Source organism: Phoenix dactylifera, chromosome 1, assembly GCF_051530095.1.
Source record: "Phoenix dactylifera cultivar Ajwa chromosome 1, Ajwa_hap1_PhDact_Kaust_v1.1, whole genome shotgun sequence".
NCBI lineage: Eukaryota > Viridiplantae > Streptophyta > Magnoliopsida > Arecales > Arecaceae > Phoenix > Phoenix dactylifera.
In genome coordinates this window covers 40,873,112-40,900,803 of record NC_143190.1, presented here as the reverse complement: position 1 = coordinate 40,900,803, position 27,692 = coordinate 40,873,112, and the positions used below count along the sequence as shown (strand labels likewise).

The 27,692-nt window shown below is 46.9% G+C and overlaps 1 protein-coding gene and 1 pseudogene across 2 annotated transcripts; both read left to right on the top strand.

The window, feature by feature from the left end:
• The first annotated feature begins 264 nt into the window (after nt 1–264).
• LOC120110666 (G-type lectin S-receptor-like serine/threonine-protein kinase At2g19130 pseudogene) lies at nt 265–22,458 on the top strand (annotated as a pseudogene). The gene is made up of 3 exons (XR_015967630.2): nt 265–538; nt 4,686–4,807; nt 21,388–22,458. The product of XR_015967630.2 is annotated as a G-type lectin S-receptor-like serine/threonine-protein kinase At2g19130 pseudogene (transcript).
• Nucleotides 22,459–22,895: 437 nt separating this feature from the next.
• Nucleotides 22,896–24,791, top strand: LOC113460916 (G-type lectin S-receptor-like serine/threonine-protein kinase At2g19130). Its single transcript, XM_089923590.1, is given in 4 exon segments — nt 22,896–23,598; nt 23,600–23,843; nt 23,846–24,168; nt 24,444–24,791. Coding segments are annotated over 4 exon segments (1,068 nt in total). The 5' UTR covers nt 22,896–23,112; the 3' UTR covers nt 24,459–24,791.
• Nucleotides 24,792–27,692: the final 2,901 nt, after the last annotated feature.

The window sequence follows — 27,692 nt, the reverse complement described above, 5'->3', positions numbered from 1 at the left end:
GAGTGAACCGGCTGGTAGTTCTTTGGGCTGGTTTATTTTGAATGTGGACTTTATTATGACATGGACTCAATACTATTTAGGCTGGACCGACATTGACTTGACTCAACATTACTTGAACTGGACTTGAATTGGATTGGACCTGACACGAACTTGACTTAAATAAATATCTAGAGAAATAAAAAAAATAAAAACTGGACGACACAAGAAATGTGGACTAGCAGTCAAGCCAAAGTGATGCCGGCTCATTGGTGTCCCCACCACTTCTTCTCCTCCCCCCCTTTCTTCTTCTTTCTTCTCTCATGAAGGGAGGAGGGCGAGCTCGTCGGAATGCTCGGAAGGAATGGATAGCGGCCGACGGCGGCCGGCCTGCGGCGCCCACGGCCACGCCCGCGATCGTGCCCACAGTCATGCCCGTGGCTGTGTCCGAGGCCGCGTCGGTGTCCCGTGGCCGGCGACCCGCGGCCTGCGGCCGGCGCCCGCGACCTACGGCCAAGGCCGGCGGTCGGCTCCTGCGGTTGCTGCCGCAGATCAACCACCGGTAAGCTTTTTTTTTTCTTCCTATTCTTCCTCTTCTTCTCTTTTGTTTTTAATTGTTTCCTTTTCCTATTTTTGTTTCATGGGTAGGCTAGATCTAATCTAACAGAGTATGAATAAAGGGATCAAGGGCTTACCTAGCTCCAAGGGGGAGATGGGGAACTTCTTCTGGCAGCTTGGGCCGCTACCTCCAGCAGCTCGACAGCTCGGCAGTAGTGGCTAGCTGAGAGCACTCCCTCTGACTGCTCGGTGGTGGATCCAAGTGGTCTGCCGTCGCTAGAAGAAAAGAAGAGAGGAAGGCGGTGAGAGAGGTGATGAAGCCCCTCGGTGAGTGATCTGTGGGTTTTTCTAACCTTCTGTGGGAAGAAACGGAGAAGTAGTCGTGGCTCGTTCACCGCCGCGATGCTCGCGGCGGTTGTGCGAGATCTGCAGCCACTCAAGAGGTCGCGGCGTCTCCGCCCTCGTAACGCACATCGGAGTCGGCTGGGCCTGCCGGCTTCAGCTCTTTTTGGGGGCCTATTCTCACATTCTCCCCTTCTTAATAAAAATTTTGTCCTTAAAATTTAACGTTTCTTAATTCTTAAATAAATGAAGATACTTAGTCTTTCATTTAACATTTTTCCACATTTTCGTTGCGCATTCTGATCTAGTCCAACTCTTCAGAGGATCAAATCTCAATATCAATTTGTATTAGCCCTAGTTTCGTAGCATCTATAAGATTAACTTTCTTAAGGTAGATGTTTACACCTAAAGACTGATTTGATTCTTCGTATATGCATTCTAAAGAGGTAGAAACTTAATGGATACATAGAAGTAGAGGAATCAATTAAGCATAATCATTTATAGAGTTGTTTTAGAATGATTACCTATCACTACTTGATCACTTGCACTAGCATTCTGCTGAATCAATGTAAAAGCCGAGCACCAGATTCAGCAGGTTCCGAGTCATTCTTTTTTTTATTTGGGCAGTCCCGTGACAAATGTTCATGCTGACCACAAGTGAAGCAAACTCCTATCTTCTTAAGACAAGGCCCCCATGAGGCTTGCCGCAGTAGATATAGGCCTCAAATCTCTTCTTCTTATTTGCATTACCCCCAATGTCCCTTGGCTTGACATTCTGACTTTCAATCATTCTGGGTCTCTTTGGATCATCTCTTTCCTTCTTTGGCCTCTTCAGATCTGCTTCTACCTTCAGTGCTCTCTAGGACTTCTCAGTAGCTAGTAAAAATCAGGACTGACAACCGGGATTGAATTTCGTCCCTCAAGCCCTGCTCAAATCTGTTAGCTTTGCTCTCTTTAGCCTTCATAAATTGGGGACAGAACCGGCCCAATTCATTAAACTTGTTGGCATATTCAAGCACAATCATAATATCTGTCTGTCTCAAGGATAAGAACTCATTTTTCTTAGTCCTTCTGACCGACTTAGGAAAGTATTGCTCATAGAACATTTTCTTGAATTCATCCCAAGTCAGCTGATCATCATCATCTTCAATTGCAGCTTTCATAGCTGTGTTTGTGCTTGTCACGAGCTGGGCTCGAACCAGCGCTTTCTAGATGCGATGCATCGTCTAGATTTCAACCTTTCTGATCGAGACTTTGGTGACCCGGTTCCCAAAATGGTACTCCGGGGGGGGGGTCGAGATTTGAATGAAAGTATAGTGTACACCCCGGCCGCTTTCTTGGAACTAATTCATAGGGGCTTAGTGTTATAACTATATAAAAATATACAATAGTCCCGCAGAGCCGTATCGGAAAAAGAAAAATGTATTGCGAGACAGCGAATGAGACAGCATACGAGTCTCGCTTAGTCGTGAGCGCTCACCGGGCGGACCGAGTTGGTAAAGACACACAGGTTCCACCAAAACTTTGCATTTTCTCTTAGCATGGGAACAACCAACCTAACCTTGACATCTTCCGAAAACTGCAAAGCATCATACATCTCTTCCATCCCCCGAACCCATGCCTCAGCAGCCAACGGATCGGCTCCACCATGAAACATAGGAGGATTTAGTCTCCGGAACCGCTCATAGTAGGAGTCCATAAGTTGTGCAGGTCAGGTAGTGGCTTGTACCTGCTGTTGCATCTGTTGCTGCATCAGTTGTTGCATATGTTGTTGCTGCTGAAGGAGCTGAGCCATCACGTGACATACTCCAGTAAAATCTGCCTGGGAGGTAGTTGGGCTAGGAGTTTGCTCAACCGACTGGCTAGCAACTCCTCTCCCTCTTGCTCCTTTCCTCCTAGATACAATATTTGTCAAGACTTCCTCCTCTCTGTTGCTCATTTTTACCTATCAAAATGTTAATATCCACCAGACATACGTAATGCTTTAGCTAGTACACGAAAATGCATACCATGATCTTTCTGTCTATAAATAACTGCATGCATTGCGCGATGGATGTGAAGAAGTAGGCCGTTATCGCGGCAATAATGATCCAAGCTAGTATTTGCAGTGAATCCCCCAGTGTTGTAGTCATGCATTACGATAGGAACTCCCAATTCTCTGGCAAATACGGCCTCTCTTCGCCATTCGAAGTACTTACCTCTGCCTTCCTTTGTTTATAACATACCAACCTTTCCAATCACTAATAAAAAAAAAAGAAATTTTCCCGGGAAATGAAATTGAAGCTTTGGGTCATTATTAATATACATATTTGTCGGATGTCCAATATTCAAAATTGGCCTTAAAAGCGCCGCCTTCCGGCCGTTTAAAAAAGAGAGATTTTGGCTTTCATACTACTCTTTTTTGGAGGATCCGAGTGCGGTCTGACTATTCTGATTGAAGCCTTGGATGACCACATTCTCGGGACTGAGGTTCGGAATGTCCAACGCTAGCCTTTTCAACGTGCGGAAGGACATTAAGTTGACTGAAGAGCCAGGATCGATCAAGATTCGACTGATTCTCTCCCTCTCAATCATTCCCGTAACATAAAAAGAGGGCGATTGTGTTCCGCTGTCCCCAGTAGAAGATCATCATCCGTGAAAGTGATCGTTGCAGCATTCCGTTTTTGAATTGCGTTGGGGGAAATCTACCAAAGCTAGGCAGATAGATAGACTCCTTTCCCGCTGCTAAGGGAGAGCAAGAAACTAAATCAAATGATTGTTTTTTCACCAGCGCCCCTTTTTTTTCATGATTAACTAATTTCTTTCTTTTCTATATGCAGAATATAATTGAACATGACTTCGCTACCCATTTCCCTTATTCAAACTTAAAGTTTTTACTCATGATCAAACCTATTGCTCTGATACCACTAAATGTCACACCCCGAATCCGGATCATGACACGGCCCTGCTATTGCAATCTTATGCATACAATAACACGAAGCCACTTAAAATTTCCTAACAAAATTAAATAATTTCATTTGCTAATGTCATAACATTTTTCATGCAATTGGAACAGTACAGAGCTTCTAAAAATTGATTATTATATAGCATTTTCAGTTACCCTAACCCTGAATAACGCCAAGCTCCCTGCTCCTAGCAGTCTTATTCATCTGTAGGAAAAAAAGTAGATAAAAAGATATGAGCTACACAGCTCAGTAAGTAACCAAGTAGTATCTTATTGGATCAAGCATAATTATGCTAATGCAATGTTTAAGAAGCTAACAATTATGGCAAAATAAAGCATTCTATAGATGATATATACAAATCAGGTCATAAAGTAATGCATGTTCCATCAATAAAAGTTCATAAATATGAATATGCATCATATAAAATTCTTGCCATTATTCATAATTTGAAATCTGTACTTGCCATTATTCATGCTTTGAAATCCGTATCCATTATTCATGCTTTAAAATCTGTACTTGCCATTATTCATGCTTTGAAATCTGTAATCGCCATTATTCATGTTTTGAAATCCATACTTCCCATTATTCATGCTTTTAAATCCGTAGTTGTCATATTCATACTTCGAAAACCGTGCTCTCAGATGGTAGTGCGGCTATGGTCACTATTATTATCCGTGACAAGGCCGTAATCTTTACCAACTACTATTACCCGTTGGCAGGACCATATGCCGAGCTATTATAACCCGCTGGCGAGGGCCATAACCTTTGCCAACTATTATTTTCCGTTGGCAGGGTCTACACTAAGCTATTATAACCCGCTAGCAAGGGTCATAATCTTTGACCACTATTATTTTCTGTTGGCAGGGTTTACGCCAAGCTATTATAACCCGCTGGCGAGGGCCGCATGCTGAGCTATTATAATCCGCTGGCGAGGACCGTATGCTGAGCTATTATAACCCGCTATGTCGAGCTATTATAACCCGCTGGTGAGGGCCATACATAGCAATCTGAGAGTTCATAAATCATTATTCTTTTTCATAAATCATATCTTCATATATAGGTTGAAAAGTGACAAATGGCATCGTTATGCATAAATTCATAATCATGCCACAAATATCATTTTCATGCAATCTATCATAATCATAATTCAGACCCAATCATATATTCATGAAGGAATGCTATTTGATCAAATTCATTAATCGCATGCAATCATATGCTTGATCCAAATTTTGAGAAAATACATCTTAACAAATACAATTTCTTTATTTCATACTTACAATTAAACAGTAATTTGAAATCAATAAGATTGTGCCAGGGTTACTTACCTCAGTTCATTCACCAATTTCTAGGTTTAGATGACAATTCTTCAACACCTAGCAATATCATAAACAATCATATTATTTGTTACTTGCTCATTCAATTTTTTATTAATTTATTTAACCTTTATTCTACTTCTTCTATTGCTTTTCCACTTCTAATTATTATATATTATTTCTATATAATCACCCCCTTTTCTTAATTTAAATTTTTAATATTTTTTTAATTTTTCATAACTTACAGCCCATCCCAAGGACTCATATTTCATTTTCAGGCCCATGACCCAATTATAAACTAATCTTTTATTCAGGCCCATGGCCTGATTAAATTTCTGATTCAGGTACTAGACTTATCTTTATTCAGGCCCATGGCCTGATTCAATTTCTGGTTCAGATCTAATCAAATTTTTGGTTTAGGTCTGACCTAATTTCTAATTTAGGTTTAATCAATTTTTTGGTTTAGGTCTGACCCAATTTCTGGTTCAGGTCTAATCAAATTTTTGGTTTAGGTTTGACCCAATATCTGGTTCAGGTCTGACCCAATTTCTGGTTTAGATCTGACCCAATTCTCTTCTCTAGGCCCATTTGCATTCAGGCCCAGAACTTAATTAAATTTTTGGAATAAGCCTTTGGCCTGATTCAGTCACTAAGCCCATTTATATTCAGGTCCCAACTTAATTAGCTAATTTACAATTAGACCCTATTAGTTTTAGCTAATTTATAATTAGACCCTATTAGTTTTAGCTAATTTAAAGGGAAACTTTGACTCAGCCCATATAGCTTATATTTAATTTAACCCTTCTAATTCAGGTTTGGGCTTTTCAGGCCCAGTAGTTTTGAGTTCCCAACTACTTAGCTCAAATCGAGCCCAATCTGATTACAGACCTATTTTAATAAATCGGGTCCTGGCCCATTAAGGTCCTTTCTTCGGGTTTTTTGGTTTTAGATTGGATTATTGGACCTTCAATCCAATAACCCAATTTCACATTTAGGTGCAATTATGACCCATATAATTTCTCCTATGAAGCTCATTCTCTAAGTGCAAACGGCTCTTTAGAGTGAGAAACTCTGAGGAGAGAGAAAGGCTAAACGTGCTAACGGTCTTCTTCGCCGGTGGTGCTCGGTGGCGGAAGATCCCTGTTGAAACTTGGTGCCCGGCGAGCATCCCGTGATTCCAGGTTTGCCTAACACCCAGTGATCATTGGATTGTTGCTTCTTTTCCTTGCAGGGTATCCCAATGGACAAGGCAAAGCGGCCGATGGTGGGGTCGTCGGGCTCGGCCAGGAAGCAGGCATCGGGGACAACGGCGGCAGAAGTAAACAAAGATCTAGCTCCGACGAAGCAATCTGCGGCGCCGCCGTCGAGGTCATGGGCGGAGGTAGCAGCCCAAAACAAAAGTACATCTAAGGGAAAGAAAGGGGACCGATGATGCCGGACCAAATTTTAAATGGAAGCAGGAGAAGAGGGGAAGAGAAGGAGGAAGAAGAAGAGAAGAAGGAGAAGGGAGGAGAAGAGAAGAAGAGGAAACGTGGGGAAAAGAAATCTTTAATTCTTCATTAAAACCCTAATCAACATAAGAGTTCCCTTTAAATAGGGCCCCATAAGAACAATTAAAATAAACCCCTTACATAAAATAATTCCCCACAAATAAGCCCTAAAATGCAAATAAGCCCAGAATAAAATAAACCACAAATAAATTCCTAAACACAAATAAACCCAGAAATAACAATAAGCAAATATGCAAATAAAATGGGGACCTAGCTGATGTCCCCATCAACTCCTCTCGGGTGAGAAAAACTCGACCCTATCGAGTGTAAATCGGGTCGGCTGTCGTACTGCTCCAGAAGATCCGGGTCAAGGCGCTGCAACTCAGCTCGCGAAATCCACGACACATCTGATTCGGGTCGACCTTTCCACCGAACAAGGTAACGTTGGTAGCTTTCTCTCCTGGTAGATATAACCTGCTCATCTAATATATGTTCTATGTGTTCTCTGCGTGCATGAAACTGTGGAGGTGGAGGCTCACTAGCACGTGCTAGAGCAGGGTGATCAACAACAGTGGATGTATCAACAAAAGGGTCAGAAGGAATGAATGTCGATTTCTTGTATGGGACTAAATCTTCAATATTAAATGTCGCACTAATCCCATAGTCTTCAGGAAGATCTACAACATACGCATTCGAACTGATTTTCTTTAGAACTTTGAACGGTCCCGCACTACGAGATTGCAACTTTTTGAACGTCCCCGAAGGAAGTCGTTCAGGTCTAATTCTTACCATGACTGAATCACCTACATTTAATTCTTTATAACGTCGGTGCAAATCAGCAAAGAATTTATATTTTAAATTATTAGAGTGAATAAGTTTGCTGATCTCCTGATGCAATGAATGCAGGTGTGAAGCAAATGATTGTGCAGACTCAGAGACTCTATGTTGATAAGACATGGGAATCAAGTCTATGGGTTGCCTAGGTTTATAGCCATTCACTACTTCAAAAGGACTCATGCCTATGGTCCTATTGACCGAACTATTATATGCAAACTCGGCAGTTGGTAACACGAGATCCCAAGTCCTAGTATGCTCACCTACCAGACATCTGAGAAGACTCTCTAGACTTCGGTTGACAACTTCGGTCTGGCCATCAGTTTGGGGATGATAGGCAGAGGAAAATTTTAATTTGGTACCCATCATGTGCCAAAGAGTTTTCCAAAAATAGCTCATAAATTTAACATTCCTATCAGACACAATAGATTTAGGAAGACCATGGAGTCTAACGACTTCGTCAAAATAGAGTTTCGCAATCCTAGAAGCATCAGAAGTCTTAGAACATGGGAGAAAATGAGCCATTTTAGAGAATCGGTCCACTACTACAAAAATGGAATCGTGTTTGGTCGAGGTACGTGGAAGCCCTAACACAAAATCCATGCTAACATCTTGCCACGGACAATCAGGAACAGGTAGTGGAGTGTAAAGCCCAGTGTTCTGTTTACGTTGTTTGGCTAATTGACATGTGCGGCACTGAGCGACGATCTTGGCCACGTCTCTCTTGAGACTCGGCCAGAAGAAACGTCTTTCCACCATCTCAATGGTTTTGTCTCTCCCGAAATGCCCAGACAGTCCTCCAGCGTGTACTTTCCATACTAGAAAATCTCTCAAAGAAGTTCGAGGAATACACAAACGGTCGGTGCGAAAGAGATAATCATCGTGTAAAAAGAAATCATCGTGCTCTCTCTCTACTCCATCTCGTAAGGTCAGGTATACATTACTAAAATCGGGACAGGTGGTATATTGTTCCCTGATCCTTTCAAAACCAATTACTTCAGTGCTCATCATGGATAAGAGGAAGATCCGTCGACTGAGCGCATCAGCAGCTTTATTCTCAACTCCAGCTTTATGTTTCAGCACAAAAGTATAGGCTTGTAGAAACTCAATCCATCGGCCATGTCGAAGGTTTAATTTCTTTTGAGAATTGAGATACTTTAAAGCCTCATGGTCTGAATACAGGACAAATTCTTGCGGTAGCAAATAGTGTCGCCAATGTCGCAAAGTTTGCACTACCGCATAGAATTCCTTATCATAGGTGGAATAACGCAACCTGCCGTCACTTAACTTTTCGCTAAAGAACGCGACAGGGTGACCTTCTTGGCTTAACACACCACCTATGCCAACGCCAGAGGCATCACATGCGACCTCGAATACCTTAGTGAAATCAGGGAGGCGCAAGACAGGTGCTTCGGTCATCCTATGCTTAATATCTTTAAATGCTTGGGATGCCGACTTAGTCCAGATAAAGTCTCCTTTCTTCATGCAATCTGTGATGGGAGACATTATTGAACTAAAATTCCTAATGAAGCGACGATAGAAAGTAGCCAGACCATGAAAACTGCGTACTTCGGCTAAGGTCTTGAGCTCAGGCCAACCGACTATCGCGCTTACTTTTTCTGGATCAGCGGAGACACCCTTGGAAGATACTATGAATCCTAAGAAAGTGACGTGATCAGTTAGGAAGGCACACTTCTTAGGGTTTGCAAAGAAGCTTTCTTTCTGCAGGACTTCACAAACCTGCCTTAGGTGTGAGAGATGCAGCTCTTGAGTTTGACTATAAATGAGGATGTCATCAAAGTACACAACGACAAATTTGTTCAAGAAAGGTCGAAAGATCTGTGTCATCACCCTCATAAAAGTACTTGGAGCATTTGTTAATCCGAAAGGCATTACTAACCACTCGTAGAGTCCATCTTTGGTTTTGAATGCTGTTTTCCATTCATCCCCAGGACGAATCCGAATCTGGTGGTACCCACTCTTTAGGTCGATCTTGGAAAAAACTGTAGCACCAGACATATAGTCTAAAAGGTCGTCCAGCCTAGGAATGGGAAAACGATACTTTACCGTGATTTTATTGATAGCACGGCTATCGACGCACATCCTCCAAGAGCCATCTTTCTTGGGAGTGAGGAGTGCAGGTACAGCACAGGGACTCAAACTCTCACGAATATACCCTCGAGTGACGAGTTCGTCAACTTGGCATTTCAGTTCAGTGTGCTCGTTTGGATTGAGTCTATGGTGGGGAAGATTTGGCAGTGACGCTCCAGGAATGAGATCAATTACGTGCTGGATATCACGCATTGGAGGGAGTGCCTCTGGAAGATCAGTGGGGAAGACAGAGTGAAACTCCTCCAACAGAGGAACTACGGCGGCCGGATGTTCGGCATTTGACTCCACATTGATAACTCTAGCCACAAGGGCGAATACAGGTGAATGGCTTTCGATATCTTTCATTACCTCTTTCGAAGTAATGATGTGAAGTGACTCATCTTTTTGTGGCGTAGCACCCTTCTTCTCAGGGCCAGGTTCTCTAGGAGGTAATGAATTCAGTATAATTTTCCGACCCTGGAACATAAAACTACACGAATTTGACCGACCATGAAGTGTGACGTCCCTATCGTATAACCAAGGTCTTCCTAGAATGACTTGACCTACGTCCATCGGAAGGCAGTCGCACCAAATCTCGTCTTTATAAGATAGGAATTGAATCGGGACAAGGCATCTTTCTGAAACCGAAATGGACGTCTTATCTACCCAGGCTACTTTATATGGATTAGGATGAGGGGTAGATTTCAGGCCAAGGCGAGAAACAACTCCAGACGCAATGGCATTGATGCAACTCCCGCTATCAAATAAGATTTTGCATGTTTTACCATTGATCTTAATAAGTGTATAAAATAGGGAGGTTCTTCGCCAGTCTTGTTCGATCTTTGTTTGGGCTAGTGTGCACCTAACCACATGGAGCCTATGGTTTTGGTCATTCCTATCAGTGGGCTTATTTTGGTATTCAGTCTGAACAAACTCTAACCCGGTCTTTTCGTCTCCAAAGTCATCTACAAAATCCTCAATGTTTGGTTCATAGACTTCTTCGACACATTCAGTATCCTGGGTTCCTGCTTCCAGTTCAGTCATTAAATAAGTCTTGGCATTACATTGGGACGCAATATGGCCAAACTTTTGGCACCTGAAACACTGGGTTTGGTTTCTTAAGGGCGGGTTGGACCCTAATATGCCTTTTTCTTTATCAGTTGATGTACTTTGAGCAGGCACCGGGAACGTCCTAGTCGGTGTTTGGCTAGAACCGGGCTGGGAAGGATGGTTGGAGAGTGGTCTGGGTTGTGGGAGATGGCTTTGATTAGGTCGGGCTCACCACAGGGACTCGTAAAAAACTATCCACGTCTTGAGCCAATTGGTATGCCTGGCCAAGGATAGTAATCTCTCGGAGGATCAATTCTTTCTGGATCTCCTCACGGAGTCCTGCTCGAAACCTAGAAAGAGTAACAGTCTCCTCTTCGATTACACCACATCTCATGTGAAACTCCTCAAATTGTGCAACGTAATCGGCAACAGTTGAAGTTCCTTGAGTTAGTTTCTGCCACCTATCCATGAGGCGTTGTCGGTAAGAGAATGACAGATACTTCTCATTCAGTTTCTCTTTCATATCCTCCCAAGTGGTGATGCGTGGAAGCCTCTGGGTCTCACGCCGATGTTCAACGTTATGCCAGTACCAGTGAGCTTGCCCAATAAGCTTCATTTTGGCAAACCGTACTTTTCTATCTTCAGTCATATCGTACCACTCAAAATAATTATCCATGGCTGCTCTCCAATCAAGGTACACGCTCGGCTCTAATTGACCAGCAAATGTGGGGGCTTCTACTCGCACGGTACGAAGTAGTCGCTCGTCAAGATCGCGCTGGTGATCAGGATGATGTTGGTTCCTAGGGGGATGGGGAAAAGCTGCAGGCGGTGTGGTCAAACCAAACTTGGGATAAGCTGCGATTGGGGATGATGGTTCCGGAGTCCTAGTGTGTTGTACTAGAGCACGGATCTCACGTTTGAATTCGTCGTGATCAGCTCGTATTGCAGCTATTTGTTCTAGAATATCTTGTATAACTCTGGGGTCCATGGTGGATAAAGGGGTCTGAGAGTCAGTGAGGAGGTACTCTCTACCACTACGGGTGGGCATACAGGAACTACTCTAGTTGGTGATATGATATGCAATACTATTAATGAACCCTAATTGTCCAAATGTAATGCAGGACAACCTACTGATGCAACCAACTAATGCAACCTACTATGAATTCGGAAATCAGCAAGTTTTCACAAGAATAACTTAAAATTAAATGTTGCTAATTTGTACTTTGGTTATTTCAGAATTAAAGTAGAAAATTAGTCACTATAAGAAGTTAGGTTGCAAACACGTTTTACAGTCATTCAAAGTCTGAAAGTAATCTGATCTATGGATGTTGATGATGTCCTGACACTAAGGTGTGCTAATTTAATATTTAGATTTAATTGGTAGGTAGGACGGGTGTGGTGGAAATTGTTCTAGGTTTTGCAGTTTGACAAGAAAATAAGTTTCAAAATAGGGCTGTCATGCAAGAGAACTAGAACATATTTAGATAAGCAAGCCCAAAGGAGGAAGAACCAATTACCTGTGGTGAATGCAGTTGACCAGAATCGTCTGCTCGTGGAGTCTCGAACACGAAGTTGGCGCCGGGCAGAACTAGCTGGAGTTATGGACCTGCATCTACAGCACAAAGCTTCCTGGGCTGTTGAAATGGGCTGAAGAACACCCTGGCTTGGACCTGAAACAGAGCCTGCGGCCAAAGGCCTTGGGCCGCGCTCAAGGAGACGCGCACGGCCTGGACTAAAATGGGCTTTGGCCTGCAGTGGAGAGAAACGTTGGCGGTCTGTGGAGTGTGATCGGGCCAGTTGAGCTCGGGTGAACTCTGTTGGACTTGAACGGGATGAGGGAGGGGTGCTGTGAGAGGAGAGGGGCTCTGCAGGGGCGGCCGGGCTGCTGGTTTGAGCTCGTGAGAGGAGTCGGAGGTGAACGACGGAAGGGGCGCGGACGGTGGAGCTCTGGCGGCGGTGGCGAGATGAAACAGGAGGCGGCGAAAGGCGGCGGAGGTCTCGGGCGATGGCGCTGTGGTCGACCGCGAGAAGGAGGCGGCCGAGGATGTGGTGGTGGCAATCGGGCGGTCGCGGGAGCGGCGGGGACGGCGACGGTGAGGCGGCGTGGCTCGGTTGACGGAGGAGAAGGCGTCGGCGGCGGAAACCCTAGGGTTTCCGTTCGACAGAAACAAAGGTTAGTTTTTTTTTTTTCCTGAACACGTGCAGGTCACGTGATCTTACGGTTTTTTTTTTTTTTTTTTTGAACCTTAACGGGTTCGGGTTATCGGTTTTGGGTTTCGAATGAAACCCGCTCCGATAACTGTGAAACTCAGCACGTGCGGGTCACGTGCCAAATTTTTTTTTTTTTTTTTTTACTTACTGGATGTGGACCGGGTTATCGGGTTTTGGGGTAACGGGTTTAGAACTTACCCGTTACCACCCGTCTTCAACCTCCCGAACCTCCCGACCGAAACGGGAGGATGACCCGGGCTGCTCGGCGGTCGTTGCGGTGCGATCGAGGGGACCGGCGGCGCAGCCACTAGCCACGGGGCTCTGATCGGCGGCGGCTGCAGTCGGGAAGGAGGACACAGCGGCGTTTGCGGCCGGAACGGAGGGCGAATCGGCGGTTGCAGGCGGTGCGGCCGACGCAGTGGTGACTCCGGCTTCGAGGGACAATGCTGCAAGGAGGGCGGTGACGTTCTTCTTCTTTCCGGCGGCGGGAACCACTCGTGGCCCTTCGACACGCTCCGGCGTCCGTGGTCGACGTACGGCGTAGTATTCGTGCGGCCACAGGAAACCGGGGATCTGTCGGTGCTCGGCCATACACCGGTGGTGGTGGCGTCGGTTGCAGGCTCCGGTGGAGGACCAGAGGCGGCGCGGCTGGGAGGGCTCCGAAGGATCTGATGGAAAGAAGTGGTTGCAGCAGGGAGGGGCACAGTGGAACTGCTCGGCTACGGGGAAGACTCTTTTCTTTTTTCTGGTGAGATCTGAGAGGGAGGACTCGCACACACGGAAGCAGGGCACGGGAGTTCTGCTTTGAAAGAAGAAAGGATCAGAACCTTCCTCGTTTGGCAGGAAGTCTGACAGGGCAATATGTTCTGTTGCTCCAATAAACGGATCGGGCTTTGGCAACAGGGGCAAAACCAGCCTTGCTCTGATACCAAGTTGATGCCAGACCAAATTTTAAATGGAAGCAGGAGAAGAGGGGAAGAGAAGGAGGAAGAAGAAGAGAAGAAGGAGAAGGGAGGAGAAGAGAAGAAGAGGAAACGTGGGGAAAAGAAATCTTTAATTCTTCATTAAAACCCTAATCAACATAAGAGTTCCCTTTAAATAGGGCCCCATAAGAACAATTAAAATAAACCCCTTACATAAAATAATTCCCCACAAATAAGCCCTAAAATGCAAATAAGCCCAGAATAAAATAAACCACAAATAAATTCCTAAACACAAATAAACCCAGAAATAACAATAAGCAAATATGCAAATAAAATGGGGACCTAGCTGATGTCCCCATCAACCGACCTGGTGGCCGGGGGCGACCTGGGCCCTGGGTTACCCACCGGTTGACGGAGGCGGAGGTGGCTCGGTTGAGCCATCACTTCTCGTCGGTCATCGAGCTCCCGGAGGAGCCCATCGCGGCTACTCGCCGGGAGTGGGAGGGTCTAGCATTGGTCGGTCAGAGTCTTGGCCGGCGGGTGCCGGTTGAATGGGTGGCCAAGGATGTGGCCGCCCGGTTGAAGAAAATAGGGGAGGTGGTGGCTGTCACCCTCGCCAAAGATCACTTCGCGTTGCGGCTCCGGGCGCCGGAGGTCCGGGACCGAGCCCTTTTGGAGGGCTCCTGGGTGGTGGTGGGACAGCTTTTGGCTATGGAGCCGTGGGCGCTGGACTTCCTACCCAGGGAGACCCCGGTAAAGACCGTGGTGGTCTGGCTCCGGCTACCGGGGCTCCCCCCGGAGTATTGGTCGTCCTCGACCATCTTGGACATCACAGCCAAGGCAGGGAAGCCAATGGCCATGGACGGTGTCACTGAAGGGCGACGAGCCATGGGGTTCGCTCGGGTTAAGGTGGCTATTGACGCCTCCGAACCCCTCTTCCTAGGGATTCGAATACAGGGGAGGACGAAGGCTATTTGGCAGCCTTTCGTCTTCGAAAACGTTTCGGATCTCTGCGTCCGATGTGGTAGAATCGGGCATCTCGAGCCGGCGTGTGGATTTGGGGAGTTGGCTCCGACCGGCGCGAGTTCATCGGGGGAGGTGGGCTCCGGCCTGATCTATGGCCCGTGGCTGGTGACATCCCGCGCCCGACAGCCACGGGAGAACGGTCCGCCGGAGCAGGGGAAGGTGACCGAGTTTCCTACTGGGTCCCCCTTCCTCGACCTCCTTCGCCGTTTACCCCGTCCAGCCCTCCGGTGTCCTCGTCGGATCTAGAGGGCTGGCAAAAGCCTTCTAAGGTGGCCCGCAGACACTCCCTGCCGGTGGCGGCGGCCCGGGCCCCCGGTGGGCAAGAGGGGAGCTCCCGAGTTGATACGGCCGGCGACCCGATCGTGGGATGGGTCGACTCGGTGCCCTCGAAGATCGGGATCGGGCTGCCGGGGACTCGGGCCGGCCTGTCGGTTCAGGCCGGGCCGAGCTCTGGGTCGACGGGCCAGCCCGAGGTTCAGCCCCAGAAGCGGCATAGGAACCCTGGGCTTTTACTGGAAGTGGGCTATTCCCTGGGCCGGGGTCGGGCGGGCCACAGGGGCGGCCTGGCCGGGCCAGCGACCCGCGGGGCACGTGTGCCCCGCGTGGTTCGCACGGTGAACCGCGCGACGGGCTCTCAGGCCCGTCGCGCGGAGGTTTGTGCGTGGTCCTGCTTGGCTGGGCCTCGCGCGGATGTTCGCGGGAAGGCCCCTGTGGGTGGGGCCTCCCACTGTTCACGGCCCAAACAGGCCTTATGGGGTCCGACATAGGGCCTGTGGCCCAGGTTGCGGGGCCCTGTGCTTGTGGGTTCCACTTTGGGGCCCAGGCCTTGGGGGTGGATCCGTCTTCTGTGTGCCCCACTACTCTAGGCTCTCTAGAGGTGGATATGGGGCAGGGAGATGGTGCCTCTGGTGGGCTAGATTCGGGTGACATGACTTGGACGAGTGAGGTTCCTGTCTGCGTTGACTGCCCTATGAGTGACTCTTTGGCGGGGCGGGATACGCTTGCACTGGTGGAGCCGGGGTAGGTGACTCGAGTGGTCATGAGGGGGCTACTCGCACGACCGTGGATCACTCGACTGTCGTTCAACGGGTGAAGGCGGCAGTGTTGCGAGTCGTGTCCGGGACCAATATGGATGAGGGTCAGCAGGTTGACCCTGATCACGAGGTGGTGATGGACCCTATGGCCCAGAGGGTTGATGTGCGTGTGGCCGACCTCTCGAACTTTTTCCCATGAGGATTCTTGCGTGGAACTGTAGGGGGCGGCAAAACCGGCCTTCATGTCATCTTTTAGGAGGTTGGTCCAGATCCATAGTCCGGAGATCTGCCTACTCTATGAAACACGACTATCCGGTAGGGGACTCAGTTGTGTTTTACGGCGGTTTGAGGTTGACTGGGAGTCATATGCAGTAGATTCCTAGGGGCTGTCGGGGGGCATTGTGGCTCTGTGGAAGCGGGGTGTGGCTACAGTTGACGTATTCCACAACTGCTCCCAACAGGTCATCATGATCATCTCGGAACCTAATGCTGCACCGTGGGTCTTGTGCGGAGTGTATGCTAGTACAAACCATCGGACCAGGAGGGTTCTGTGGGATGAGCTCACCCACTTAATTGCTCAGGGACTTCCGTCTGCGATGGTGGGTGACTTCAATTGCATCCTGGAGGAGAGTGAGAAACGAGGAGGCAAGGCCTTCACTGACACTGTGGATAGGAGGGAGTTTCGCGATTTCCTCTCGCGTAACGGCCTAGTAGAGCTGGGTTTCTCCGGTCCGCGTTTCACTTGGTGTAACAACCAATCCGGACGAGCTAGGGTGTGGGAGCGACTGGATAGGGCTGTTGCTTCCACTGACTAACTCATCAGATTCCTATCCTATAGGGTTAGTCATCTTTCTCGGATTGCTTCGGATCATTGTCCTTTGCTGTTTTCGACGGTATCAGGTTCGAGTCACCAGAGCCCATTCCGTTTCGAGAAGGTCTGGCTATCCTTCCCTCAATCTCGGGACATTGTCCGGGGAGCTTGGGGCCTGCCGGTCCGCGGTGACGCCATGCAGAGGGTTTCACGAAAACTGGAGTTGACCAAGCGACGGCTACGTCGCTGGAACCGTGAGGTCGTAGGTGATATTTTTAGGAAGTTGGAGGATGTGGAGGCTGCGATTGCTGACCTCCAAAGTAGGGAAGATCAGATGGGCGCGCTCCCCGAGGCTGATATGGTGAGCCTCCGGGGTCTTCTCGCCACCCACCACTCGATCCTGCGTCAACATGAGATCTTCTGAAGACAAAAATTCAGAATTCAGTGGGTCAGAGAGGGTGACCGAAACACTAGTTTCTTTCACCGATCGACAGTTATTAGAAGGCAGAGGAACACTATTTGTTCCTTGCGAGATGACCGGGGCCACTGGGTGGAGGATGATTCGGTGATCAGCCATATCCTACTCGAGTTCTTTCGCTCCCGTTGGACGGAGGATAGTGGGTCTGACGTTGCCGGCCTGCTCCCGAGAGCTGAATCCCATATCGGGGTGGCTGAGAATGCACTGTTGGTTCGACCAGTGTCGGAGGAGGAGGTGCGAGAGGCTATCTGGGCACTGGGTGAGGACAGGGCTCCGGGCCCAGATGGCTTCCCTCCTTTTTTTTTCTGGAGATACTGGAGTATCGTCCGGATCGCAGTGGTAGAAGCGGTCTTGTGTTTCTTTAGTCGGTCAGGTATGCCTGACGACTGGAAGGCCACATTTGTCACGCTGATACCTAAGCGAGTAGACGCGTCCGAGCCGAGCCACTTTAGACCGATCAGTTTGTGCACTATTTTATACAAAGTTGTGGCAAGAATACTGATGGATCGTATGAAGCCCTTTCTCTCCGGCATTATTTGTCAAGAGCAAGGTGCTTTTGTTGGAGGTAGGAGCATTTCCGATAACGTTATGGTGGCCCAAGAGATGATGTGGAATCTTCGACGGGCCCCAAAGCGATGAAGCCTGATGGCTATCAAGCTGGATATGGAACGAGCTTACGATAGAATCAGGTGGAGTTTTCTTAGGCTAGCTTTGGAGAGTCTGGGTTTCCATGAGACCTGGATTGGTTGGGTTATGGGGTGTGTCTGGAGTCCGTGGTTTTCTATCTTGATCAACGGCTCTCCGTCCCCACTCTTTAGTTCTACTATGGGGCTTCAGCAGGGATGCCCGCTATCCCCATACTTGTTCATCATCTGTTCTGATGTCTTGTCTCGATCACTGCGGGCTGCGTGTGCCGCCGGTGAGTTGGAGGCTTACGTCCCAGCTCTAGAGGCCCAGCCGATATCACATTTACTTTTTGCCGATGACTGCCTCCTCCTGACGCGTGCCCGCATAGCAGATGCCCAGGCTATTAGGCGGGCTTTGGCCGCCTATTGCTATGCATCTGGCCAGAGAGTGAATGCCCAGAAATCCTCCATCTCCTTTAGCCCGAGTTCGCCCCCCGGGGTTCGACGTGAGATTCGGAGGATTCTGGAGATGCCCGAGCAGGACGGGACCTGGACATACCTGGGCATTCCGATCACAGGTAGGAGACTGCGTGTATCCGAGTGTTTCGGGATGGTGCAACGGATCCAGAGTAGGCTAGAGGGATGGCGGGCAGCGTCTCTATCTATGATGGGTAGAGTAATGCTGATTAGATCTGTTCTGGGCTCTATGCCTATCCATCTCATGACCAACACGGTAGTACCTAGATAAGTCCTACTGAAGATCGAGCGACTGATTCGGGGCTTCTTATGGGGCTCGCACGGTGGGGGCCGTGGGGTGCACCTGGTGGCATGGAAGAGTATTTTCCTCCCTCTCAGGGAGGGTGGCCTTGGAGTGTTGTCTCTCCTGGAGAGACGAGAGCTGCTCCTCGCCTGGCATGCTTCCCGCTTCATCCTGGAGCCGCAGGGTTTCTGGAGCCGGATCATGACTGCCCGCTATGGGGGGTAGGCCAGGAGGGCGGGGTTCGAGGTGGGCGGAGATGTTCCTTTTTATGGCGTGAGATAGCGAGATATGTGCCTATGGTGTCGGATCACACCCGATGGCTGATAGGCGACGACCGTAGCATCGATGTGACCGGGGACCCTTGGGTTGATGGCCTCCCCCTGCGCCGTTGGCCGACTACTGTTAGTGTCGAGGCTGGGGAGGGTCTACATGTTTGTGATCTTATGACCCCCAGGGAGGCCGGCTGGGACGAGATTCGATTAGCCCGTTTCTTCGGGGAGCATTTGGCATAGCGGGTTCGCTCCCTCCCTCTGCCACAGAGCGGTGGACCAGATGTACGAGTGTGGAGTTCCTCGACCAGTCCCAGAGTCTTGATGGGTTTCCTTTCCCGCATTCTTAGGCGGGAGTACGAGCTTGGTCCTGATTGTGCCTGGATCTGGCAATTGGGCCTCCTTCCGAGGGTTGCGTTGTTCCTTTAGAAGATGGTCTGGGACCGTCTTCCAACGAAAGCAGTACTTGGTGGACGAGGATTGAGGATCCCCCTGGAGTGTGGGGTTTGCGGTGTGGCCAAGACGGTCGACCATGCCTTGTTTCGGTGCTCATGGGCGAGGGATACTTGGCGTCTGGCAGGGGTTCCGCAACTGGTGTAGAGCTGTAGGGACCAGTTCTTACAGGCCATGTGCCAGGGCTTGGAGTCCCCAGCGCTTCGTCAGGTGGTGACTCGAGCGAACTGTACCGCCTACCAGATCTGGTTGGCCAGGAACGCTCGTATATTCGGCAAACGATGTATGTCTCCGAGATTCGTGGTCGAGAGTGCCCATAGTCAGGCAGCAGAGATGTGTCACACCTCCACCGTCGGAGGGACCTTGACAGCTCGGGACATCTGGGGCTCCCACCCTGCTTCGGCAGTATCCCGCACGGTGTTTTTCACCTGGGAGCCCCCACCACCGAGTTTCCTCAAGGTCAACTTTGATGGGTCAGTCCTGGATGGTGGCACGAGGGAGGTGTGGGTTTCGTCATTCGGGACCCTTTCGCTAGGGTTGTGGCTGCTGGTGGCAGTCATTTATTTGACACCTCGATCCCGAGCGCGGAGCTGAGAGCTGCCTAGGCGGGCCTACGACATGCCTGGTGTGTGTTACATGCTAGGTCTATCATCCTAGAGGGTGATTCAGCCACCGTTATCAGTTGGATCCGAGAGGGTCTTAGGGGTGACGATAGTGACCACCCATTGCTCCGTGACATTTGGGATATGGCGAGGGATGGATGGGCCTTTCAGGCCAAGCATATCTACTGTGAAGCCAATGGTGCTGCGGATTGGGTGGCTGCGTATGTAGCTTGCCATTCCGGAGACATCTTGTGGACTGGAGATGGGGAGCGGCCTTTGGCACTCCAAGGTATCCTATTTTTTGACTTTATTGGGTGTATCCGTACCCGTTAGGTATAACCCATCCGTATTAGCAAGAAAAAAAAAAAAAACTTCTTCTCCTTCTTTCCTTTTTCTTTTTCTTCTCCTCTTCTCTTCTCTCGACTTCTTCTCCTCCCCCCCTTTCTTCTTCTTTCTTCTCTCGTGAAGGGAGGGGGGCGAGCTCGTCAGAATACTCGTGAGGAACGGGCAGCGGCCGACGGCGGCCGGCCTACGGGGCCCACGGCTGCGCCCGCGGTCGTGCCCGCAGCCGTGCCCATGGCTGTGTCCGAGGCCCTGTCGGCGTCCCGTGGCCGGCGCCCGCGACCTGCGGCCGAGGCTGGCGGTCGGCGCCCGCGGTTGCGGCTGTGGATCAACCACCGGTAAGCTCTTTTTTTTTTCTTCCTATTCTTCCTCTTCTTCTCTTTTGTTTTTAATTCTTTCCTTTTCCTATTTTTGTTTCATGGGTAGGCTAGATCTAATCTAACTGAGCATGAATAAAGGGATCAAGGGTTTTTACCTAGCTCCGGGGGGGAGATGGGGAACTTCTTCCGGCAGCTCGGCAGCTCGGCAGTAGTGGCGAGCTGAGAGCGCTCCCTCTGACGGCTTGGTGGTGGATCCAAGTGGTCTGCCGTCGCTAGAAGAAAAGAAGAGAGGAAGGCGGTGAGAGAGGCGATGCTCGCGGCGGTTGTGCAGGATCTGCGGCCACTCAAGAGGTCGCGACGTCTCCGCCCTCGTAACGCACGCTGGAGTTGACTAGGTCTGCCGGCTTCAGCCCTTTTTGGGGGCCTATTCTCACATTCAGAAGTAGCTATTGATTTTTTCCAAAGGAAGTTTCGACATGGACTTGAAGAGAGTACTAGATCTTCATAACAACTAGACTTTGATAATTCACCTTCCTTGCTGACTTAGGCTATCTTTTATCAACATTATTGGACTTCAATCTATTAGATTTTCCAACAGGACTGATTACCCTTCTTTTGAAGGCTGGTTATTTAGCCTTGAATGGAGGACAAAGCAGCTATTGATTTTTTCCGTAGGAAGTTTCGACATGGACATGAAGAGGGTACTAGATCTTCATAACAACTCGACTTTGATAACTCACCTTGCTTAACTTTCCATCAGTGAATCTTCTCATGAACCCTAAAATTATAAATGACTTGAATCTTCTCAACAGGCCCAAATTAGGAAAAGAAATTTAATTGTCCCTTTTAATATTTGAAATTTGACTGCCGTTAAAATAACTTAAAAAGAAGCTGCAGCCACTGCCTCTTATTTATACATATTTACATGAGCAGGCTGGTTTCTGTCGCTTGCTTGTGCCCCCATGGATACTGACATAGGGCCATGTTCCTCTCTCTCCATCTTCCTTCTATTCTTTCTCTTCTCTTCTCTTCTCTTCTCTCAACATCCAACACTGTGGAGCAACTGATAGCATCTCTCTGGGCCAGTCCGTCTCCGGAAACCAGACCATAGTGTCCAAAGAAGGCAACTTTGAGCTGGGGTTCTTCGCACCAGGTAACTCCCGTAACTACTACATAGGTATCTGGTACAAAACAATTCCTGTCCAAACTGTAGTCTGGGTGGCGAACAGAGCAACACCCATCTCCAACACCTCCTCTGCCGAGCTAAAATTCTCAGAAGATGGCAAACTAGTCCTCAACAGTTCCAAAATCCCAGTTTGGTCATCCAATTCAACTCCATCAACCTCGAATTCCACGGTTGCAGTGCTTCACGACACGGGAAATCTTGTTATAGGAAATGGGTCGAACGCTACAATTTGGCAGAGTTTTGATCACCCAACTGACACCTGGATGCCAGGAGCAAGGCTTGGAGTGAATAAGATCACAGAGGAGTATCAGAGCATCACTTCATGGGAGAATCCTGAGAACCCGGCCCCCGGGCCATTCGCTCAAAGTATGGACCCCGATGGATCCAATCAGATTGTATTGTTGTGGAATGGTTCTGAAATTTATTGGAGGAGTGGGCTGTGGAATGGCCAGTACTTCACTGCAGTCCCCGGTACCAGAGCACACGCTCGCTTCCACTACACTTTCGTCGAGAACAAGCAGCGGAAATATGTCATGTATACCATCCTCGACAGTTCTTTTATCACTCGGACTGTGATTGATTCATCTGGGCTGGTAAGGCTATGGTATTGGGTGAACAGTACCCAGAAGTGGCAGCCACTCGTTACTCAACCTTTGGCTCAATGTGTTGTCTACTCTCTATGTGGAGCTTTCGGTATCTGCGACCAGAAAAGCTCGAATATTTGCAGGTGCTCCCATGGTTTCGAACCAGCTTCATTAAAAGAATGGGCGTTCAATGTTTGGAAGTTCTTTTTTTTACCAACAGCGCTCGCTGACTGAGTCCCAGGGGCCAGCCCGTCCCTAAAACTGCTGCTCGCTTCTTTAGATTAGTACTCCCCTCACTCAACCGGTGGAACAGCTTCCCGAAACAGCGAGAGAAGCCGGAAAAGCGGAACTCGGGGAGCTGGGTGCGTGAGGAAAACCAGTTTAGGATGCAGCAATAAAAGCTCGACCGGTGGAGAAGGGGACAGATTCGTTGAGATGACCAATATGAGATTGCCCGCCAATCCGCAGAGCTTGACTGTTGGGAGTGCTACAGACTGCGAACAGTCTTGCTTGAACAGCTGCTCTTGCAACGCGTATGCTTATGTGAGTGGATGCTCAATTTGGACTGGGGACCTCCGGAACCTTCAACAACTCTATGATGATGATAGTGGATCTGGAACTGATGAAATAAGGGAACTGAGAAGTTCGCAGCTGAAACATTAGTGAACAGTAACTGGCATGGCATGGTGCCAGTTACTGATACTCCTCTGGAATAGTAGCAGAAAGAGAAGAAGAAGAGGAAAAGAATTTCATTTCATTTCAGTAGTCCATAAGATGGAATACAGGGGAGATGCTTATATAGACTGAAAGATGAATCTTCCGGAAGGAAGATCTGTTACAGTTTGTTAAGGAAAACTGATTCAGTTGTTGAATTCCCATGTGAGGAAGATGCTAGAAGGTGTGATGCTTGCTGTGCAGCAGAGGTTGATTTGGATGAGTGCATCTGTAAGGCTGGTGACAAACCGGAGGGTTGTAACAGGAACTGTGTATCTCCGGCTCGCTGTCTCGGGTGTTCTCGTCGGACTAATTTGGGCGTTTCAAAGGAGGAAACGAATTCGGATGGCAAAACAAGTCGAGGGTTCTTTGATTCAGTTTACATATGGCGATTTGCAGCGTGTGACCAAGAACTTCTCTGAGAAGTTGGGCAGCGGAGGCTTTGGCTCTGTTTTCAAAGGGACATTAATTGATTCAACCGAAGTAGCTGTGAAGAAGCTTGAAGGCTTGAGACAAGGGGAGAAGCAATTCCGAACCGAAGTGAGCACATTGGCTGCTATTCAGCATGTGAATCTGGTTCACCTTCGCGGTTTCTGCACCGAGGGCAGCAAAAGGCTTCTAGTTTATGAGTACATGTCCGGAGGTTCCCTGGACTCTCCATCTTTTTCAAAACAAATCCACGGTTCTGGACTGGAAGACGAGGTATCAAATTATTCTTGGGATTGCGAGAGGATTAGCCTACCTCCATGAGAAGTGCAGGGAGTGCATCATACACTGCGACATAAAGCCAGACAACATACTCCTCGACAAGGACTTCTGCGCCAAAGTTGCAGAGTTTGGCATGGCGAAGCTCATCGGTCGCGACTTCAGCAGGGTGCTGACAACCATAAGGGGAACCATTGGCTATCTGCACCCGAGTGGATTTCAGGCCTGCCAATCACCTCCAAGGTTGACGTCTACAGCTTCGGGATGATGCTTTTTGAGCTGATATCTGGCAAGCGAAACGCATCGCACTCTGCAGATGGGAGCAAAATCTTTTATCCGTCCTGGGCGGCAACAAAGGTCGTTGAAGGCGATATATTTAGCTTATTAGACCAGAGATTGAATGGTTCTGCCGACCTTGAAGAGCTAACCAGAGTCTGCAGAGTTGCTTGCTGGTGCATTCAAGGCTCTGAATCTAACAGGCCAACAATGGGACAGGTGGTGCAGATCCTGGAGGGAGTCCTGGAGGTGAGCTTGCCGCCAATTCCTAGGTCTCTTCAGCTTCTCGCGGAAGATCAGAGCCAAATTTGTTATCATTTGTCATCAACTGATATATTATGTTAAATAATTTAATATTATATTATATTAAATTATTATACTATAGTATATAATATTATATTATTATATTATACTAATATTATATTATATTACAGCAATATTATACTATATCGTATATTTATGTATTAATACATATTTATCATTTGTCATCAACTGAATACAACGATCCACTTGATCAATCTCAGGATTTCCTTCAATAGGTGTCAAGCTGTATGGGGCACATGGTTCTTCGCTGAGCATGTCAATAACATGTAACGGGTTGAAGAAGAGCTTATAGTTGTTATGATCCATTGATCCTTAAGATGGATGTTTGTATGAGGGTGTATCGTTCTATAGTGGCTGCAGTATCTTTGTAGTGGCATAAAGTTCATGGATATCTCTTGTTATAAAGATAGGTTAGATATGTTATGAAGTTTTCAACTCATCACTTTCCAAGCATGAGTTATATAGATATGTTAGATACACGAGTAAGCTGGCAACCACCGGATGTACCTCTTGTTGAAGACAATGTTCAAGACCTGCTTATCTATTTATTTTCAAGGCATTTATTTCAGAATTTCTCCGTTTTACTGCATCACGTCAACAATCATACCACCGGATGTTAATTAGAGGTGGCGGCGGCTTTTTCCTCCCTCCCGCTTCTTTCATAGACGAAGAAACGACGTAAGACCATGAAAATAAGAATTAAGAAAATATATAACTTCCTTCTTTAATCGCATGCAATTTATTTCTATCTTGTGCTTAAGAAAATAAGAATTGAAGACTGCTGGTGGCGGGCATTCTTTTGTAGGCTCTACAATATATGGCATTCATCTGATCCATGTGCTTTTTTTCTAGCTAAGTAGGCTTGTATTATTAGCTCTTCGCTAATAAAATAAAAGAATCAGAGGCCGACAAATGATTATTTCAGTTTCAAAGAAAAACAAAGCTGATTGACCCGGTTATATGGTACAGACAAGCGTCGGCGGCCATGTATATAGCCCGAGGAACCCATCTATCAATGTCACACACGGGTAATTCAATTTCACTGGCCTTTAATTAAAAGAAAAATAAAAAAGAAAGAAAAACATTAATCATAAAAATAAAATGTTACATTCAAAATATATAATAAGTTTAAGAATTGTATGTGCTGCCGCCCGTCCTAAAACCCCAATGCAGACCAACTCCGTAGACCTGCAAGATACTAGGCAAGGGCCAAAGAGCACACCAGATTGGTTCTGGCCGAACCCTCCGATGTTTAAGTCAGAAAAAAATAATTTTTCTTCCTTCTAACTTTCCATCAATAACCTTTTCTAACTTAAACATCATAGGGATAATCTTCTATAACTTAAGTATTGAAAAATCCGGTTAGAGCCAATCCGGTTAGCTCTTTGACCTTTGCCTATTAACTTACAGATCCACTGAGACGGTCCGTATCGGCATCGCCCTGAGACTAGCAGCAACCATGTGGATTCCAAAAGTCTCATTTCTAGTTGAATAGGACACTACTTATAGTACAAGTTCGTCTGAAGAAGAAAAAAAAGAAACATTAGTGATATTTTAGGCTTTTAGTTGCCCTATACATGATAGTGTCCTCAAGACGGAATTCTTACTCTCTGCAAATTATTCTAGCTTGTCGTCATCATATAAATGGGAATCTATGGGGGAGACAGAAAGAAGACAAGCAACTGCTAACAGACAAAAAGAAGAAAGTATGTCGTATTTACGATAGGTGCTTTTGCCATGCGGAATACAAAATTTGATTTTTTTAAAATTCTTTTCCATTTAAGTATATTATATCCATCATACTATTTGATCTATGACAGATTATTGTCTAAAAATTACTATTATTCCATCAAACTTCATCAGTTACATCCTGTTTACGTCAAACTTATGAATTAGGGGTCAATGAACCATAAAACATTCATTATTACCTGTAAATAATTATTTCCAAATATAATTCACTTATAATTAACAAGGTTTTGCCGATTTTATCTAAAAATTTAACTAAAGGGCAATAAATAAATAAATCTATAGTTATTTTTCCAGTAACACAACTGCCATATGAAAACTACAGACTTCCATGCATTCTGACGCAGGAGAAGCAGGTCGAAGCAAACATGTCGCCTTCGATGAAGGATGGAAGAGAAAAAACAAGCACGTTGCTCTCTTGTGATCACACCAAAAAGAAATTTGTGGAACAATTTTATTACTCAAAACTATAGATGAATCCAATACAAGGGAGTGGGACCTTTATATAATAAGGGTGAGCCATACATAAGTAGAAAGACAAGAAAAATAAAGCAAAAAGTTTAGGGCAATAATTCTAAAAATACTGAAAATATTCAATGGGTTGGTTGGTTTTTTCTTCTTTAATTGGATTCTCCAAACTATGTGCGGTTGAGATCGCGGGTAAAAGATTTGGAGTGGAGGCCTTGGTTGACCTTTCTTTCTTTGGTTGGATTCTTTAAACTAGGTGTGGCTGAGATCGTGGGCAGGAGATTTGGAGTGGACGCCTTGGTTGGCCTTTTCTTCTTTGGTGAGAGGCAATAGCAACAAATAAGAGCAATAACATCACCAATAGCATAAGATATCACCACACTATATAAAAGTGACCATCCCAAGTTTTCAATTCCCATATTAACTTTATAGGTAAAATCTTCATCGGTTGTTACGTGCATTTGCACTATCAGCATCCTAACTAGTAAATGTCAAAACTTGTAAAACATGATCTGGGCATATTAATTAAAGAAGGATGCAACTGAATCAGAGATATCCTACATAAACACTAAATGCAATATTTTGCCCTGAAAGGGGATGTGTGTAAGTATTTGCATTTAGAATTAAAAACTAGTCTCACCGAGCCAAATGTCCGGACTAGTTCAAACTTAATAGACATCGGATGACATGAAATTAAACTCGGTCTCATCGGCCCGAGTGGCAGGATTCATTTAAAGCTGGGGGAGGTTTCAGTTTCAGAGACCCGAGTGCCAGGATGCTCAAACTCGACGGAAACTACGCAGAGTAGCAATACTGGTGGGTTTCCCTCTCTTTCTCTCAGGTAAAAGGAAAAAGAAAATAATGTGAGTCCGAACAAATCTCGTGAAACTTAAGTGCCACAACTAGTTGATGTAGAACGGTAAAACGGCACAATTCAGTCGTTCTGCAACCTCCATATATACCACCACCAATAATCATGCAAATAATAGAGAGGCGAGGCTTAGCTTTTTTCCTTATCAATCACCAAATGTGCCATCTGTTGATATGTAAGGGCTCGTTTGGTTCGCGGAAAAAGAAGGGAGAAAAATATAGTCAACAGAAAAGTAAAGAGATGTCTCTTGTTTGGTTGGAGTTTTCAAAGGAGAAAAATGAAAAAGTTGTATTCCTGTAGAAATATGATTTCCACGTTTCTCGAAAAAGTCATTCCCATAAAAAACATGAGAAAGTTATTTTTC